The sequence below is a fragment of the Vulpes vulpes genome, chromosome 1, assembly GCF_048418805.1.
Source record: "Vulpes vulpes isolate BD-2025 chromosome 1, VulVul3, whole genome shotgun sequence".
Taxonomy (NCBI): Eukaryota; Metazoa; Chordata; class Mammalia; order Carnivora; family Canidae; genus Vulpes; species Vulpes vulpes.
Window position 1 is genome coordinate 79165293 of NC_132780.1, and position 18375 is coordinate 79183667.

Genomic DNA, 18375 nt, shown 5'->3' on the forward strand with positions numbered 1-18375 from the left:
AGATTAATCAAGTCATATACTCATTTATTTTTTGTATGGGAGACACTTAAAATCAGTGTGTTAGCTTTATTTAATCTCTATTTTCTTTTTTTTTCAACTATTTAATAAAAACTGAAATTTAAAAATAACAACATAACAAATTATTAATGAAATAATTTTTAAAATAAGGTATTCCCAGTACTTGTCTTAAAAATTAATTTTTTAATTCATTAATATTGTCCCTAATCATACTTTGAAATCCTTGTGGAGTTTTAAAATGAAGTGATTGGCTTGGAGGGTTTTTTTTAATATGAATTATTTGCCATCATTGAGAAAACCCAGAGACATAACCAAAAATTTGAATTTCCTCCTTTACTTAAGAAACTAGTACCACTGAACCATCTGTTCCTGTAGGGAATCACTTGCCTGAAATCACATTGTGGTGCTCTGAATGGGCTTGCCCACCACTCCTTATACTTTCCCAGACACTAAGGTAAAGTACCTGTTGCCATTTACTCTCTTATGCCGTTGTTTCATTCTAATTGTTGGTCAATTTCCATTATTTACATTATCTGCCAAGCCCCATAGGTATATTATGTAAGAAGCTTAAACTCTGGGTTCATGTTAGTATCATCAGAGCTTTTAAAAAATACTAAACTTGAGACTCACTTCCAGAAATTATCATTTAGTGCTCTAGGATGTGACCTAAGCATGTTTTTTTTGTTTTTATTATTATTATTATATTATTATTATTATTATTTTAAAGATTTATTTATTTATTCATGAGAGACAGAGAGAGAGAGAGGCAGAGACATAGGCAGAGGGAAAAGTAGGCTCCATGCAGGAAGCCCGATGTTGGACTTGATCCCGGGACTCTGAGATCACGCCCTGAGCCAAGGGCAGATGCTCAACCACTGAGCCATCCAAGTGTCCCATATTATTATTATTATTTTTTTTAACTTTCACAGGTGATTCTGATGCACAACCAGGACTAAGAACCTGGTGTTCTGTATTGTGTTGCATCCTAATGATTTTACCTCATGGTGATGTATGTTACATTCTACTTTATTCATCAGGAGAAGTTAAATGATCAGCTTGAGGAACAGAGACAGGAACAGGCCCTGCAGAGGTATCGCTGTGAAGCCGATGAGCTGGACCACTGGCTCTTGAGCACTAAAGCCACTTTGGACACAGCACTGGGTACAGCGAAGGAGCCTATGGACATGGAAGCCCAGCTAGTGGACTGCCAGGTACAAAAATGGTCTTGAAAGAATATTCCAACATCACAGAGAATACTGTGTTTAACTACAGAAATTATAACAGTAAAAAGACTTGATATGGATATATGATTTTTCTCAATCTGTATATTGTATATATTTATTGTATAAATATAGCATATATTTATGTATTTGTATATATGTAGAAAAATAATATCTTATAAAAGATTAAGTGAAATTCAGAATTGGACTTATTAGTCTTTTGAAAAATTTTACCAGTGGTGTCTACTCTTTAGAAAATCTTTAGCTTCCTAAAGGACATATTTTTTTTTAAAGACTGTAAATACTAAAACACTTATGGTATCTATATTTAGTGGCTACTAAGGACTACAAACCCAATGAAAAGAATTAATATCAGTAAATCAGACTGTGGATAAACAAAAAAGGAGGTGCCCTTAAGTGCTCTGTTGCAATATTGGTTCTAATTTGGATATATTACTTGGACAACTTGGAAAAACTCAGTTACAGGCAGATAGACAGATAGGCAGATAGGAAGGTTGTCTTTTGGAACAGAGAATTTCCTTCCTCTGATGTGAGGTCTTTAGGAATTTTTTTTTAAGGATTTTATTTATTGATTCATGAGAGACACAGCGAGAGGCAGACATATAGGAAGAGGGAGAAGAGGCTCCCTCTGGGTGCCAGGAACTCAATCCCAGGACTCAGGGACTCAATCCCAGGAACCCAGGATCATGACCTGAGGTTCAAAGGAAGATGCTCAACCACTGAGGCATCCAGGTGTCCCAAGGTCTTTAGGAATTAATGTAAAATGACATTAAGGTTTTTATTGTAGCATTTTTTTAATCTCTTCATTATGGAAAATTTCAAACACATGTATAAGTATAGAGACTAGGTAATGAACTCCAATGTACCAATCACTGAATTTCAATGATTATCAAAGGAATAGACTTCACACATGGCTGAAGTATGTCTAAAAGCTCTTTCATTTAACTAGCAACTATCTAGTAAGACTTCCCTAATCTACAGGGTTAAAATATCAGTATGTGTGACTCCATATGTCTCTTATTTGGAATCAGGAAACATGAAAAAACCATTAATGAATGAATGAATGCTTTCTTCTTAATATGTAGTATGCTATTTTGATCATTCCTTTTATTAGATTTTAGATTTATTGCAATATTGGTCATTATAACTGGGATTTTTAAATGGTCTAGGCAATTTATTTATGTGTATTCAAAGCATTGTTATTCTCTGCCTGGATGGTAGAGAATAGAGAACCACGTGTGAATGTTTTCTAAATTATTTATATCATCTTTTCTAAAGTTTCCTTACTGGAAAGAAACATCTATTTTTTGCATTCCCTTCTAAGTGCTTAAAATTAGCACATGTACTAACTAGCATTCTAAAATTATATTTTACCATTACTCCTACCTCTCCCTTTTGGATGTCTCTATTTTTATGGCTATGCATAAATTTCACAATTCAGATAATATATTTCAGGATTTTTATGAAGCATTGAAATGGTATTTTGGTAACATTTTTAGAAACTAGAACCATATGGAATCACACAAATACACAGCAGTTCCTCAGTCAATTCAAGTGTAGTATTTAAGCCAGTTGTGTAATTAGAACTGTGGCTGTTATGAGGGTCCTATTATGACTGTTGGGGCTCTGGGCACTTTGCTTCTGTGGGCTTCTTCCTCTATAAAAATATTAAAAATTGTATTTTTAGTTTATAATTACTTTGGTCCAAAGACTAATATGATCTAGAGTGGATTCATTATTACATATTCATTTTTATATTCATTTGTTTCTTCCGATTTTAGAAGAAATTAAAATTAAGATTTTTATTGGGCCTCTAAAAGTATTATGAGCCCTTAGCGCTGTGAAAGTGTGCCTAGTGGTAAAGTCTTGATATAACTATATTAGTTTCTCAAAAAGAATCTTCAGGGAATCATCCGTTAAGCCCCATTTCATTAAATATTTCATGCTTTCATTTAGTTCTAGTTTTTTAGTATAAACATATACTCTTAAAAGTTGATGGCAGTTTTTCTGATTTAAAATACTTTTCTTATTAGTAAATATCTTGATTGAAATTAGAGAGTGCATTTTTTAAAAGTTCAGAGTTAAGGAATATAAAAACAGAAGGATTTCTGCAGAAAATAAAATGATTGTTATCTGTTTACCTTTGATGTTTTCATCTTGTTCTTTTTTAGTTTTTGTTTTAAACCTCACTTTGGAAGAAGGGAGACTAGTTTGCTCCTTCTCAAAATTTAGCCTGTATTTGAGAAGAAAAGCAGCCTTAGAGAGTTGTCTCAGAAAATGAAAATAAAATTCTTAGGAGAACTTTTAGAAATGTAAGGTTAAAAATGCATTATATAAAAACAAAAAAAAAAATTAAAATCAAGAAATAAGAGCAACAACCTGAAAAAAAAGCAATGTCTTGAAAGAGAGAATAATGGTTGATAATATGATATCTTTACTACTATTTGTCATAAGCATCACAATCTAACACTAAAATGGTAAAACAGTTGGAATAATGGGATAAAGCAAAGGTGTGGTCTTTTCTCCTTATCCCTTGGCTATATGAAATATGCTTTTGCATGCTTTTAAGATGTTTTCCATTATATAACATCTAATCTTAAAGACAAGAAAAATTAGGAAGCTCAAAGAATCTTTGAAAATCTATAACTACCCTTCAGGTCTGTCAGAAAAGTAGGAAAAAAACATGAATGCATACTCTTTTGGTGAAAGACTAGAAGTATTGTGTTTCGCTGTGAGAAATGATCTTTATGTGCAGAGACTTGGCAGGGTGTATGAATTTCATCCTCGTTTTGGTTTTCCAGAACATGCTGTTGGAAATAGAGCAGAAGGTGGTGGCCTTATCAGAACTCTCAGTCCACAATGACAACCTGCTGCTGGAAGGCAAGGCTCACACCAAGGAGGAGGCTGAGCAGCTTGCCATAAAGCTGAGAGTGCTCAAGGGGAGCCTCCTGGAGCTGCAGAGAGCCCTGCACGACAAACAGCTCAACATCCAGGTGAGGGCTCCAGCCACCCAGTGCTCCATCCTAAAACATGGCCGCCAAGGCGCCTTTTCCCAGCCTAGGATCTGTAAAGGAAGAGCTGTGGAATGTACATACTTACACACACTTTGGCACTGATTTCAGATAGGTTTTGTAAGGACTGTTTGAACCCATAGACCCAAAGCCTGCAGTACAGGAAAAGAAAAGATCATGAAAATAAATACCCATATTTAGCAAATATACTTTTTAAGAAAGTATTTCAACATAGGTCATAGATTAAGATATTCTATGACATTTTAATATTTTTCTTCTATTTTCCTACATTCTATTTTTCAGATAGACTTTTTGACTTAGGGCTCATACCTTACATTGTCATATATTCCAAATGAATTGAACCATTTTATTCTCATGTAGTGACTTTAATATTCCCAAATAGTCATTTCTCTTTTATATCCCTGGAACTTTTGGGGGCATAATATTAGCCTAGCATATCCTTTAACTTTCCTTCAATTTCACCCTTTCTGTGTCCTTCTGTTTTAGATTTACCTCTTGGCTATACTTTGTTGGTTTTAAACATTTATCTAATCAGAAAATCTCTGACCAAAAAAAAAAAAAAAAAAAAAAAAGAAAATCTCTGACATTGAAAGGACAGGCTTAGCCCATTTAAATTTACTGTGATTACTGATGTGTGTAGATGTCTTTTATTTTACTTTTAAAAAATTTTTGTTCTCTTTTTTCTCCTTTTTAACTTTTATTTTTAAGTGGTTGACTGCTTCCCCCCACTCCTAATATCTACTCTTTACCACTCATACCTCATAAATTCTAAGTTTATTTCTTAATCTCCTTCTAGGGCAGTATAATTAGAACCTTGGAACACTTTCACTCAGACTTCTCCTCATATACCTTTCATACTGATACTGTCCAATATTTTAATTTTGTTCTTTTTAATCTGTAAAAATTAGATATTGCTATTGTTATCCTATACAAATATTAAGCAAACATTTATTGAGAAGCAACTGTGTGTCAGCTGCTATTTTATACAATTGAGTGAAAGAGCCTGGAAAATAACTACCTGTATTTGTATGTCTGTATTTATAGCTATATATTCCTGACGTCAAAGGATTATGGTTGGAGGAAATAGACAATAAATAAAATTAAAATACATTATTATATATTAAGTTAGGAGATGATAAGAGCTATAGGTGAGATACCATAAAGTGGATAGATGGGGAAAGGCAATCTGGTTGGATTTGCAGTGCTAAACAGGGTGGCCAAGAAAGCCCCCTAAAGTCACATTTGAAGGAGTGAACTATGCAGATATGAAGGAGAGAGTTCTATGCAAAGGGGAAAGCAAATACAGAGGCCCCAAGGTGAGATCATCCTAGGTCTGTTCAAGAAGGCCATTGTGGCTAGAATGGAATGAGCAAGGGGAGAGTGGCGTCAAATGAAGCCAGACACAGGTAACAGGGAACATGGTAAAAGGATGTTATAGGCATTGTATACACTTTGGTTTTTACCCTGGGGGAAATGAGAAGCCACTGGAGTGTTTGGGAATAGAGGAGTGGATAAGCTTTTATCCACTATAGGGAACCAGAGTAGAAGCTCAGACACCAGTTTGAAGACATGGCATAGAGGTTGAGGTGATGAGAACTTCCTAGATTCTGGATAACTGTGAAGGTGAAAACTATCTGAGGAACAGATGTGGGGAGAGAAAGAGTAGTTAGATCAATAGTTTAATTTCAGATAGTGAAGTTTGTGATGTTTATTCAGTGTCATGTAGTGGCTGGAGTTCAGGGGAGAGACCTAGAGTCATCAGCCTCTAGGTGGTCCTCTTTAAGGTATGAGGCTTTATGGGATCCCAAAGGATTGAGGAGAGATGAAGACCAAGGTCCTGGAATCAGGCGCTAGAACACTCCAGTGTTATGGGTTTGGAAGTTGTGGAGGAGCCTATAGAAGAGTGTAACAAGGAGAAGCCAGGGAGGTGAGAGGAAGATGGAGAGTTTGGTTTCTAGAAGCTACTTGCAGGTAAGTGGGGCAAGATGAAGATTGGGAGCTGACCACTGGATCTCATGATATGTAGGTCTTTGGTGACCTCAACAGTAGCTGTTCCAGTTGTATAGAGAAGGCAAAGACATTCAAATGAAAGTGAGGATAAGGAGGGACGGGTTGGAGAAGAGAGCAAGTGATTCAGGAGTTTCCCTATGAAGAGTAGCAGAGAAATGATATACTTTAGAAAACATTTTAAGGCGATCCCTGGGTGGCTCAGAGGTTTAGCACCTGCCTTTGTTTGGCCCAGGGCGTGATCCTGGAGTCCTGGGATCCAGTCCCACATCGGGCTCCCTGCATGGAGCCTGCTTCTCCCTCTGCCTGTGTCTCTGCTCCCCCCTCTCATGAACTCTCTCTCATGTGCATCTCATGAATAAATAAAATCTTTAAAAAAAAATTTAAGATCAGAAGAATGTGGCATGCCTACATGTAGATGGAAACAACTCAGTAGAAGAAAGAATGATGAAAAAGAAGTTGATAAAAAATGTGTAGGAGGGAGAAGATAGGACCAAAGGGCAGGGTGTGGTCTCAGAACTACAGTACCAAGGAAACCTCTTATCTCCATGCAGGTGCTGGCGGGAGACAGGGCACCAATATTGTGGTGGAAACTTAATGAACATACTATTCTGCTTGCTTTTGTTTTCTCAGTATAATGACATTTTTTTTCAGACTACACTACATATTTTCAGTTCTTTCTGCTAATAATATAATTCTGTGATCTGGAAGATCAAACCTGATCAACAGAAAACTATTAGAAGCAATGGAAGAATTTAGTAAGATGACTGGCTTATTTTAAAAATGGAGAATCCAGGGGCACCTGGGTGGCTCAGTCGGTTAAGTGGCCAACTGCTTGATTTCGGCTCAAGTCATAATCTCAGGATCCTGAGATGGAACCCACGTTAGGCTCCACACTGAGCTGGCAGTCTGATTGAGAATTATTTTTCCTCTCCCTCTGCTTGCTCTCTCTCAAATAAATAAGTAAATCTTTTTTTTAAAAAATATAGAATCTATAACTTTGCCATGTAGAAACAAAAAACAACTTAGAGAAATAAGTTTTCCATCTGTGATATCAACAAAATATGAAATATTTGGAATCTCAACAAATATTTTAAAACATGAGTAGAAAAAATGTGAAAAAATGGACAGATAAACTCTATTCTTAGGAATATAATATTTTAAAGATGGCAGTTTTTTCCTGTACTAGCATATATGTTTAAGTTATTTGGAATGTAATGCAATGATATAAAATGTGACAAAATGATTCCAGGTTTCCCTGGAATAAAATAAATGTGAAAATAACCATAATATTCTGAAACTGAAGAATTATGAGGGGCTAATTTGATCTTACCATATGTTAAAATACAATATTACAATAATTAGAATAGGTCGGCATTAGCACAGTAAATGGATCAACAAAAAACTTTACAGAATACATATTCCAGAAAGAGACCTCAATATTTAAGGGAGATTGATTAATGGTTAATGTAGCATTTCAAATCAGTGAATAAAATAATAATAAAGTAATAGATGAACCACTTGAAATATGATAAACTAGATTTCCTATACCATTCTTTGCAGAAAAAAAGGTCATCATAGATGGACCAAATATTTAAATGTAAAAATTTAAACCTCTAAAGTTCTGGATATATGGGTATTTTTTAAAAAATCTTAGGATGGGAAGGATCTATGCCAGTATGCCCTAAGCCCAGAATTTTAGTTTCTTTAAAAACTACAACACAAAAATGAAAAAGTTCTATTATCACCAAAAACACAGAAACCAAATGAAAAGACATGGACAAAAAGGGAAAAAACTGCATAATTCACATGTCAAGGAATTAATTCCCTTAATTTCCACAAATCTTTTGTAAACCAATATAAAAAGATAGAAATATGAACAAAAGATAAAGAGACCATTCAAATGAAGAGACGAGACCTACAAATGGCCAGTGAATGTATGAAAAGATATTTTAACTCACTGTTGGTTAAATAAATGCAAATAACGAGAAAATACAGCTTTTCACTTTATATTTACATACTTCAAAATGTACATGCAATCTGACTTTATGAATCAAAGCAACAAGAAAAGTGTTAAAAATATAAAATTAGAGAGTAAGGAATATAAAAAAAATTTTAAATTGTAATTAAAAAATTAAATTTGAGCAAAATGAGGTTAATTTTCTAACGGTAAAAGTCTATACTAATTTACTTGGTTTTATAGAAAAGTATCATCAATCTAATATATCGTGCATTTTTTTTCCTAATGGTGTTGTATGAATGAACCTTATCTCTAAAAAAACCAAATCAAAGGAAAGACTTCAAGGTTTCACATCTGGAATAGTAATTTAAAAAGCTGCAATTACCCTAAAGGCAGGTAGGAAGGGAGGGGGAACTTGATATGCAAGTGGCACATGTCAGGATAAAAGGGGGTTTGAAGGGTGAGGGGATAAGGATACACTTTCCAAGGCCTCAGGGCCTGGTAAAGGCATATAAATGAGTGAAGCAGGCCTAGTCAGAATCTTGGCAAGCTGGTCTCACGTCAAGCAGTTATCTTCAGCTCCATCTATTACAGAAGATTTTATAGGCTGCATTGCTAGATCTTTCAGAGAAGGGACATTTGGATTATTTTTTAAATCTCCCAATTTTAAAACCCTGTCATTTAATTCTAAAAATTCTAAGTTAAAATAATTTGTGTGCCAAACAGAGGGCAAACTAGATTCTTTGACTAGCACTTTGCAACTGCTATCCTAAAGTCTCCCCATCCTGGTGTACCACCTCTTGTCTTGTCTTGTATGGCCATAAGCACACCATTTCTCAGTGCTGCTTGCCTACAAAATGGTCAGATCTATCACAGTCATCTTTTTAACTAGTTGGACTTCTGTATATATCAAAAAATAACCAATCCCTTGAGTCCTCCACCCACTAATAGATTCCTTCTCTTTATGAAGGGACAGAGACATATGGGCATGTAATACTCTCTTGAATCTTTCCTCATAAAAGGTTAATCATTTTCACACATTATAATCCTTTGAAGGAGCAGAGTTTGCCCTATATAAATAGTGAAACGCTTTGTAAAGAAATGTTTTACTTAATGTTTAGCATTTCCAATCCTCACTAATCTTCCAAAGAATGTTCCTGGCAACCGTGGTTACTGTTCTTGTATTTCCAAAATAAACAGCTTATGTAGCTCCACCCCTGGGGGACTCTAGGGACTAAAGCTGCCTTACTTCCTCTTTCCTTAGGTAGGAGAGAAAATGGTTATCAGACATATTAGAATGTAATTACCATTATTCTATTCCTTCTGTCAGTGCCTTCTCATCCCCATGGGAAAAGGAATGAAATTTGAACTGGATCCTTAATCATTTTTTGTTTCCTGTGGTCCAAGTCTTATGTTTCAAAATGGCTAAATCAGTCAAAGAAAAATTTACTAGCTGAAAAATGGAACTTAACCACATTAGAAAATATATACTAAACATCTGCTTTTGATGCTTCTTAATTTTTGTTTCTCTAAAGCTGTGGATTCAATTAGTGAAATATGACTCCCCTTAGATTTTAAGTCTTAGATTCTGAATATGTGTCTGTGCATGTAAAACTAGTTAAGCTATTCTTAAGATCTAACATTGCAATTGTTATTTTTCCAAGCACAAATTTGCTGTGAGGAATTTGGAAAAAAAAAAAACCCACAAAACAAAAAACCTCTTAATCAGACAGTAGTAACCTGTGCAGAAGGGTGAGGTGATGCCCTTGAGAGGTTACCATATGAGTCTCTAGGCTGGGCTCTGAAAACAAACCTTTACTGAAGAGCAAAGCGAGGGAAAGTGATCGGATCCCACAAGAGGCATCAGGTCATGGCCAGGGCCACCATTTCATCAGCTGGGGCAGCTTTCCCTAGAGATAGCATTCAGCCTTGTACACTGACTTCCTTGGGGTCATTCTCCACAGGTCCCCTTTGACCTGCTGTTTCATCCTTACCAGAAGAGCCACAGTCTTTCAGAGTTTATGTTGGGTAGATAGTGCATTCTCAGATGGGAGAGAATCTGTTTCAGGCAGAAAATTACTGGCTTCAGTGCTGAAGAGTGCCCATTCACCTCAGACCTCCTACCTTCAGGAGAATCACTGCTCATCTGTAAGAAGCATTACTGGAGGAGTGGGGAATATACTGAATGGGGTGTTTCCAGTCACCCATTTTGAAGGTCCTGTGAAATGCAAATGGAATACTTTAGGCCCTGGCATCCCCATTGTTCTATATGAGCCATAGTTTCTTTCTGGGAAGCTGGATCATCTTAAAGGAAAGGAAGTTACTTGTGAGCTAAGGTGGCTCAGAATCTGGGAGAGGATTATGTATCATATTACCTGTGAGTTTCATGGTTTCCTTCCGTTCACTGTTCTTCAGGCACTGATACCAACATTACAAGTTCATTATCTCCACATTATCTCAAACATTTTGCAATTTAATCATGAGACTAATGAATAAAACAGAAGAGTAAATTGACCCCATTTATTTTCCTTAACAGTTAGGGTAAAATTCTGAAAATAAGAGGAAGAGAAGGGTCTTTGTGGGTGATCAAGCTGGATGACCTAGAGCAGCTGGATCCCAGTCCATGGTCAGATATAGCAATGAAGAACCAAAGGACTTAGATATAGGAGCCCTGGAGCTTAAGGGAGCAGGACCACTCCTTTGCGGAAGCTACTTGTAAACTGTCCCCCTTCCCTGCCCCCATGGTACAGCCACACTGGCCCCTTCACTTGTGGTTGCTCTCTCTGAGATGCCAGATTCCTCTCTCTCATGGTCTCTGCTCCAACTGTTCCTCAACTTGGAAAGCCCTCTACCTAGGTCTTTGCCAGGCAGGTGGTTTCTCATCGTTCAGTGCTCAATGCAGTTGTCTCTTCTCAAGATGCTCTCTCCCTGACCAGCCTAAGAAACCTTCCCCTTCACTCTCTATGCCATTATCTAGTTTTAAGTTCTTTATGGCTCTTATCTCAACTCATCTTGTTTATTATCTGTCTCCCCAGAAGGACCCTGGCCTGGCTTCTTGGCAGAAGATGCCTAGAATAGTGGCAGACACACAATGCATGGTTATTTAATAAACATTTAGTGAATGAGTTATATTAAGATTGTGTACTTTATCTTTTTGACGTATATATACGTATGGGTTGAAGGATTCTCATTTGAACTAATTCCATTCTGATATGCAGTATTAGAGGGCCTTTCAAATTCCATCAGAATCATCAAGCATGATGGATAAATTCCTGCCTCAGTATTTAATAATTACTCTTGTCTTTCTCCCTTAACCAAACATTATCCACGCCAGCAGTGGCAACAGATGACAGTGGGGTCTGGTCTGGGTGGTGATAGTAGAGGAAGTGAGATCTAGAGTTATATTCTCATGGAAAAATTTCTGGAATATCTGTTGACCACATCAGTGAGCTAAAAAAGCCTAGTTTCTAAGTAGACAGTTTCCCCCTCAAATATTTGAGTATAATCATCTATTTATTATTCTCTTTTCTGCAAATACCATAAATTCGATGGGTTTTGTCTTACCATTTTTTTTTTTTTTTTAAAGTCTGGTTTCACATCCAAATGGATCTACTTTGGTATCATTATACAGACCACACCAAAGTTGCCTTTACTCCATTTGGTTAAGGTTTTTCTGTGGATAGTATGACTCTTGATTTCTGCCTCATTAAAAGCAGGGAACAGCACAAGAGAAGGAGGAGAGCCATGTGGACCTGACTGCCAGCCAGAGCCCTGGTGTCCAGGAATGGCTGGCCCAAGCACGGACCACGTGGACCCACCAGAGACAGAGCAGTCTCCAGCAACAAAAAGTAAAGCATTTCTGACCCCTCTGTAGCCTGTAGACCTGCCAAGCAAACACCTTGAGAGAAATGTTTTAGATGGACAAGTGACTTCTGTACTAAATACAAAGTGCCCCTTTATTTTCTCTTTGGACAGAAACAAGACCTGGCTAACTGTTTCAGTGTACTTTCTGATGACCACTGGAATGATTAGTCATTTTAAAGCCTGTTCTTTAAGAAAAGCTTGTGCTCAGGTTTACAAATAGCATGACTCAATTATAATCTGCCTTATGAAGGTTACCTACTCTATTTTCAGATTTGCCCCAATTCGAGCCTATTTTATATAATAACCTCAGGAAGGCCTTTGAGAATTGGTAAAAGCCTGAGTTATGTGTTTTTAAAAAACTTATTAAAAATTAAATTTATTTTTCACTTTTAAGTAGATACCATCACAAAATAGGATTAAAAATTAATTGCCTAGTGAAATAAATGAGCTGATAAATAAGAATGATTTCTCATTGATACTTTAACTATATATAGGGCATATTAAAATATTTTATTTTCTCAAACAGAAAAGAAATTTTTCATAAATAATGAAAAAGTAAACCCAAATCTTGTCCAGTTTATCAAGTAAGTTGCGAATTCAAGAGAGCTGCTGAACTCAAGGATTTCTCTCAGCTCTGGCTGTATTGATTTTGAAGAGTGAAAGTGCGTTGTGTACCACTTGAGGGCACCATTGCCCAGCAGAATTTTTCCCCCCATTAATTTTTTTCCAAGAGATTTCAGAGATAACTTTTATAAAAATTAAAGAAAGGTATAGAGTACTTTGGAGACATGTTTGTGCATTTACCTAAACCACACCTTTTATGCAACATCTGAACTTAGAAACTTATTACAGGAGTTCTCTGAGAATTTTCTAGACCTAAAACCATGATTGTAGGCAATAATCATAAAGTAACACATGTTTTCATTTCTCCTTTTCCTTGAGCAGGAGTTGGAACAGGAATTAGCAGAACAGAAGAGCCTCCTGCGGTCAGTGGCCAGTCGTGGAGAGGAAATTCTCACCCAGCACTCAGCTGCAGAGACCTCTGGTGGTGCTGGGTATGTTTCAAAACACTTTCTCCCAACTTGCCCTGATTTGAAGAAATGTAAACATCTCACTCAAAATTTTAAACATCTGCAAAATGTTTTCACTTTAAGATATTAAAATTATTTGCATTTTGAACATTTGTTGTACAGCATGAGTATAGCTAGTAATTATGATGGCTCATGGCTGATAGCTAACTTGTTTGCCCTCTTTCCAGTATGCTGAGCATATCTATCCAAAGAAGATGCTTATGAGTTCATTTTTTAGAATCAAATAAGAAATGCATTCTAAAAATAAAAAAGAAATGCATTCTAAAATTAGATCCATTGTGTTTCTAGCTGAGTGATTATATCTAACTGCAAAGCATTTTCCCTGGAAGAGCTTATCTTCCCCTAACATCACTCTGAAAAATAAAATAAATGTATGTGCCCACTAAATATCTTGATTTTTCTTGATCATATCTGTCTGTAGTTTCTCATTGAGTTTCGAGGCCTGGTTTGGAATGGAGACTGAAAGCCTTGTACACAGCAGAGCAAAGTGTTCAAATAAAAGTGAAGGAAGTTGGAGAATTTTCAAGTTGGAGATTTTGATTTCAAAGGCAGGATGAGTTGAAGTATCCCTGCATTTTAAGTCAGATCTGGGTTTTAACTCTGTTTCTCCAGCTGTCACTATGGAAGAGGAACTCAACTCTAAGCCTCAGTCTGCTCATCTTTAGGATTACAGCAATAATTGACCCCCTCCATCTCAGAGGGGTTATGAAAGTGGTGGGCACAACTGAAAGGATATGCAGGAAAACTTTAAAATCCAAAACATTTAAAAAAAAAAAAAAGTTTCAGTGAAACCTGTGTGCTCATGCATTGTAAAGATTGTGATTTAGTAGTATCCTTCGGCAACCAAAAAACAGCAAATAGTTTTAACTCCACTGACTCCAACATTGTCAATTCTGAGCATTTATTGGAGGTAATAGCCAAAGGAGGAGATATATGTTATGGAAGTGACTTTTGAAATATCATTTAGAATACCAAATAATAGAAAAGGGGGAAATGCCTGCTAGTATTAAAAAAAAAAGCCTAAGAAAAGTGTTTGCATATATTATATTAACAAAAAACTATGTAATGATACCAGAAAATATATATGTGATACTAAGTAAAGGTGTAATATAAAATTGTAGTTTTAGTATATGCGTGAGTAAGAACCGGACTATACAATATAGATGATCAAAACTAACTTTTGGGGCACCTGGGTGGATCAGTAGGTTAAGTGTCTGCCCTTGGCTCAGGTCATGATCCAGGGTCCTGGGATCAAGCCCCATGTCAGGCCACCTGTTTAGCAGGGGAGTCTGCTTCTCCCTCTCCCTCTGCCCCTGCTTGTGGTCTCTCTCTCTCTCACACTTACTCTCTCTCTCTCTCTCTCTCATATAAATAAATAAAATCTCTTTTAAAAAAAGCTAACTTTGGAAAAGATAGATACAGAGCCTTTTATTGTATTTTTTTTGCAGTTTAATCAATACTTATGAAATGTCCTTGACATATAACATCAGTGTTGACTATATGTTTGTATATATGGCTATGTTTAAGAATTAAAATGCAAGATGATAGAAATTGAACTACAATTCAATTGAAATAGACATATTATGACAAAATATATAGGAATTAGGTTGTCATCAAAAAGAAAAATGAAACAAAAAGACAGCAGAAATATTGATAAAACTAATAAGTATGAATTTAAAAAGAATACAAATGAAAACTGTTATGACATCACTAGTCAGGAATTCCATTAAAATAACCTTAAAACTCTAAAAATTATGTTAAAATATGAAGGAGTTTTCAAAAATCCTGATTGTCCATCATGCTTACAAGCACAGATAAGGCTGTAAATATGTGTGTCTGTGTAAATCCAACGTGAGAAACGCCATCCCTTGCATGCTGACTGAGTCAAGACGTGCCTTTGCTTTTCATTTTCTATTCTGTCTCTGATTCTTCTAAAACATTTATTCATTTTTCACAATTTTCTGAATATTTTTGCCAAATGCTATTTTTACAAAGAACTCATTCACACATTGCCTCCTCATCATATGAATAGTCACAAAAAGCAGCAGTAGGAATCTTCTGTGACTTTCTTGCCATGATATTTTTCTTTCCTTGGCCTTTAGCTTTGGAAACAACTCAGATGAAAGACAAACAACTATAAATTGCTGTTTCAAATACAAAAATATTTTAAAGAGAAATTCACAGTGCAATACTGCCTTTCCACACAAGATTCGCTTTAAATACTACTTTATAAATTTTATAAATTTTTAAATTTTTAGTCCAAATCTTTAGAAAATTCACCTGTAAATCTATTGATTAAAGTTCAACCATGCCTTTCAAGTCTCTGTGTAAATAAGCCAAACAAACAAACATAAAGTAAGCAGTATCTAGTATCCAAAAGAAAAAATAACATGTATTTTAAAAAGAACAAAATAACATTGCTAGGGAAAAAAAAACAACCCTGTAGTCAGACTTCACCTTATTAGCTGATTTCTAAGACTATCAAATATGAATTGGTTTATGTAAGAAAACCCCTATGGGAGGGGCATGATTTGCTTCAAGGGTAGAAATTTAATATATAAAGAATAAATACTATATGATGAATAGAAGGTTGATGGAGGGATCCTTCTAAGATAAGGAAACTCAATTGGATATTAATTGATATAAATATCAAAGGGAAGAATATTTTTCCATGGGAAATAAAAGGCTTTGTTCTAATTTAAGACTGATTTGCTGCTGGCATTTTATATGCATTAATGATTAAGTGTAAGAATAGAGATATTTAATATCCCTTGGTTTTATACTAAAGTGTTATGTAAACATAAGTGAATTAAAAATACAGTCCAGCAATACAAATGACATCACAATAAAGAAATTTAATTTCATAAGAACTTTAAAACTTTTTTTATTTAAAAATATTAAAAAAAAAAAACACAGAAAACCCCAGAGACTAAGATGATGAGCCAAATTAGAGATACTAACTTGATTTTAGCACTTTTCACTCAGTATCAGCTTTTTAAACAATCCCTGTTGATACATATAGTTCTAGTTCTATCATTTTAAGTACTTAATGGTATCTTGTGAAAATAACTTGTTCACTCTTTTTTTTTTTGCTGATGGGCATTTACCTTGCCACTTTTTAAATTTTTTTATTTTTTATTTTTTCGCTAATATTAGCATCATTGAAGTTAGCCTTCTTGAGTGTCTCTAAGTGCACAGGTTGGGGAGATTCTCTACGTCGTATCCCAGAAAGTAGAATACACCACATTATAGCCTTATAGATAATTTTTAAAGGCTTGCTTCAACAGATTTACCTAAAAAGCTATTGTATTCAATACTTATTCTGAGAAAAGCAGACGTTAGGGTAATGTATAGTTTTATCTGGCCAATGAACTTGTTATTTTTTTTTTTACCACTTAAGCAAAAGTTCTGTCAAAATATTAATTACAATCTAGTATGTCTTTCAGATGACATGGTTCTAATTAGGTCTTTTTTAAAAGGCTTTATTTATTTATTTATTTATTTATTTGAGAGAGAGAATGCACAAACAGTGGGGTTGCAGGGGGAGCGAGAGAAGCAGCCCCCCCCCACCCCCGCTGTCCCCGGCCCTGGGGCTTGATCCCAGGACCTTTGGATCATGACAGAAGCTGAAGGCAGATGCTTAACTGACTGACCCACCCAGGCACCCCTTTAGTTAGGTCTTTAAAACTTCTTACAAACTAGGATCTATTGGAACTTGGGTCCCCCAGTTTCGTTTTGTTAGGCCCCACCTATCAAGTGGCTATTATGTTCCAGGTAGGATTCTAGGCATTGTGCATGTCTTCTCTAAATTCTTATACTTCTATAAGATAGACACTAGTTATCTTTATCTGAGGATAAGATAATAGAGGCTCAGAGAATTGAAACAAATTACTCAAAGTCACAAATCTAATATGCTGGAACAGAGATTCCAACCCAGATCTATCTCACCTCCAAAGCCATAGTCTTTCTCTGATGCTACCCTGCTGCCTTAATAAGGATGATACTGCAGTACCTTCCTTCCACCCTCTGTGCTTCTGTTCCATGTCCTGAAACATTGTCTGTAGCATTTTCTTTGGACTCAGAATGAAAACTCTCAGACTAGGTGGCATTTTTAGTTTTTTTTCATTATTCTGTGGGCTGTTTGTTGATGGACACTAGTCTAATTGTACACTTTCTGTTTCTAAAAGTTATAACTATTTTTTTATCTTTACTAGTGAGCTATTTTCAATGAATTGTTAAATTACTGCGCTCACAGTTCTTATACTTACAAGTAAAAATATATTTGTTCATGGTTAGTCTCAAATTTTCTCTTTTAATTGATAGTTTTAAAGTTTAAACTAATGACTAAAATAATCTAGTTCCAATTTTGGAGGCCCGATCTAGTATATACAATAAATTACCTGGAACTTAACACCTTTTTGCACAAATTGTAAACTTAGATTATTTATTCTTCTAATAGCGAAAAACCTGATGTGTTATCCCAGGAATTGGGGATGGAAGGGGAGAAATCAGCTGCTGAAGACCAGATGAGAATGAAATGGGAAAGCCTACATCAAGAATTTAGTACCAAGCAGAAGCTACTACAGAATGTTCTAGAACAGGAACAAGAGCAAGTGGTATCTGAATATTTTGATTTTATATATTAACTAATATAAAAGATGTGTAGGTTATGCTAATGGAATGTAACTACAGTAATCTGTAACTTCATTATCAATTCTAAAATAAGACATAAAGGAATTATTTATTTTATATTTTTCTTAAGCATATTTCATGTTTCCTTTAATAATTATGTATTTATGTGTGTAAATTTATTTGATTTCTAGATACCCTTTTTTTAAAGATTTTATTTATTTATGCATTAGAGACACACACACACACAGAGAGAGAGAGAGAGACATAGACAGAGGGAGTAGCAGGCTCTCTGCAGGGAGCCTGATGTGGGACTCAATCCTAAGGCTCCAGAATCACGTCCTGAGCCAAAGGCAGATGCTCAACTTCTGAGCCACCCGGGTGTCCCTCTAGATACTCTTTTCCTCAGAGTTAGTTAATATCTGATGAGATTTTTTAGCATAAACCTAATTAGCAACCCTTCTTTTTTTCACAACCTTGAAAATTAAGGTGGCAAGTCAAGAATATACACATCTAGGACAAGAGAAATTCAA

The 18375-nt window shown here is 35.5% G+C and overlaps 1 protein-coding gene across 12 annotated transcripts in view; it reads left to right on the top strand.

The window, feature by feature from the left end:
* The window catches only part of SYNE1 (spectrin repeat containing nuclear envelope protein 1), a 450176-nt gene that overhangs the window by 304500 nt on the left and 127301 nt on the right, over positions 1-18375 (top strand). For 7 of the 12 annotated variants that reach the window (XM_072767663.1, XM_072767685.1, XM_072767661.1 and 4 more), the window contains 5 exons: positions 1056-1229; positions 4061-4252; positions 11972-12106; positions 13068-13177; positions 17673-17829. In XM_072767663.1, coding sequence (XP_072623764.1) covers positions 1056-1229; positions 4061-4252; positions 11972-12106; positions 13068-13177; positions 17673-17829 — 768 coding nt within the window. The remainder of the gene's footprint in view (positions 1-1055; positions 1230-4060; positions 4253-11971; positions 12107-13067; positions 13178-17672; positions 17830-18375) is intronic. The other 5 variants (XM_072767691.1, XM_072767728.1, XM_072767715.1 and 2 more) reach the window with 3 other exon arrangements.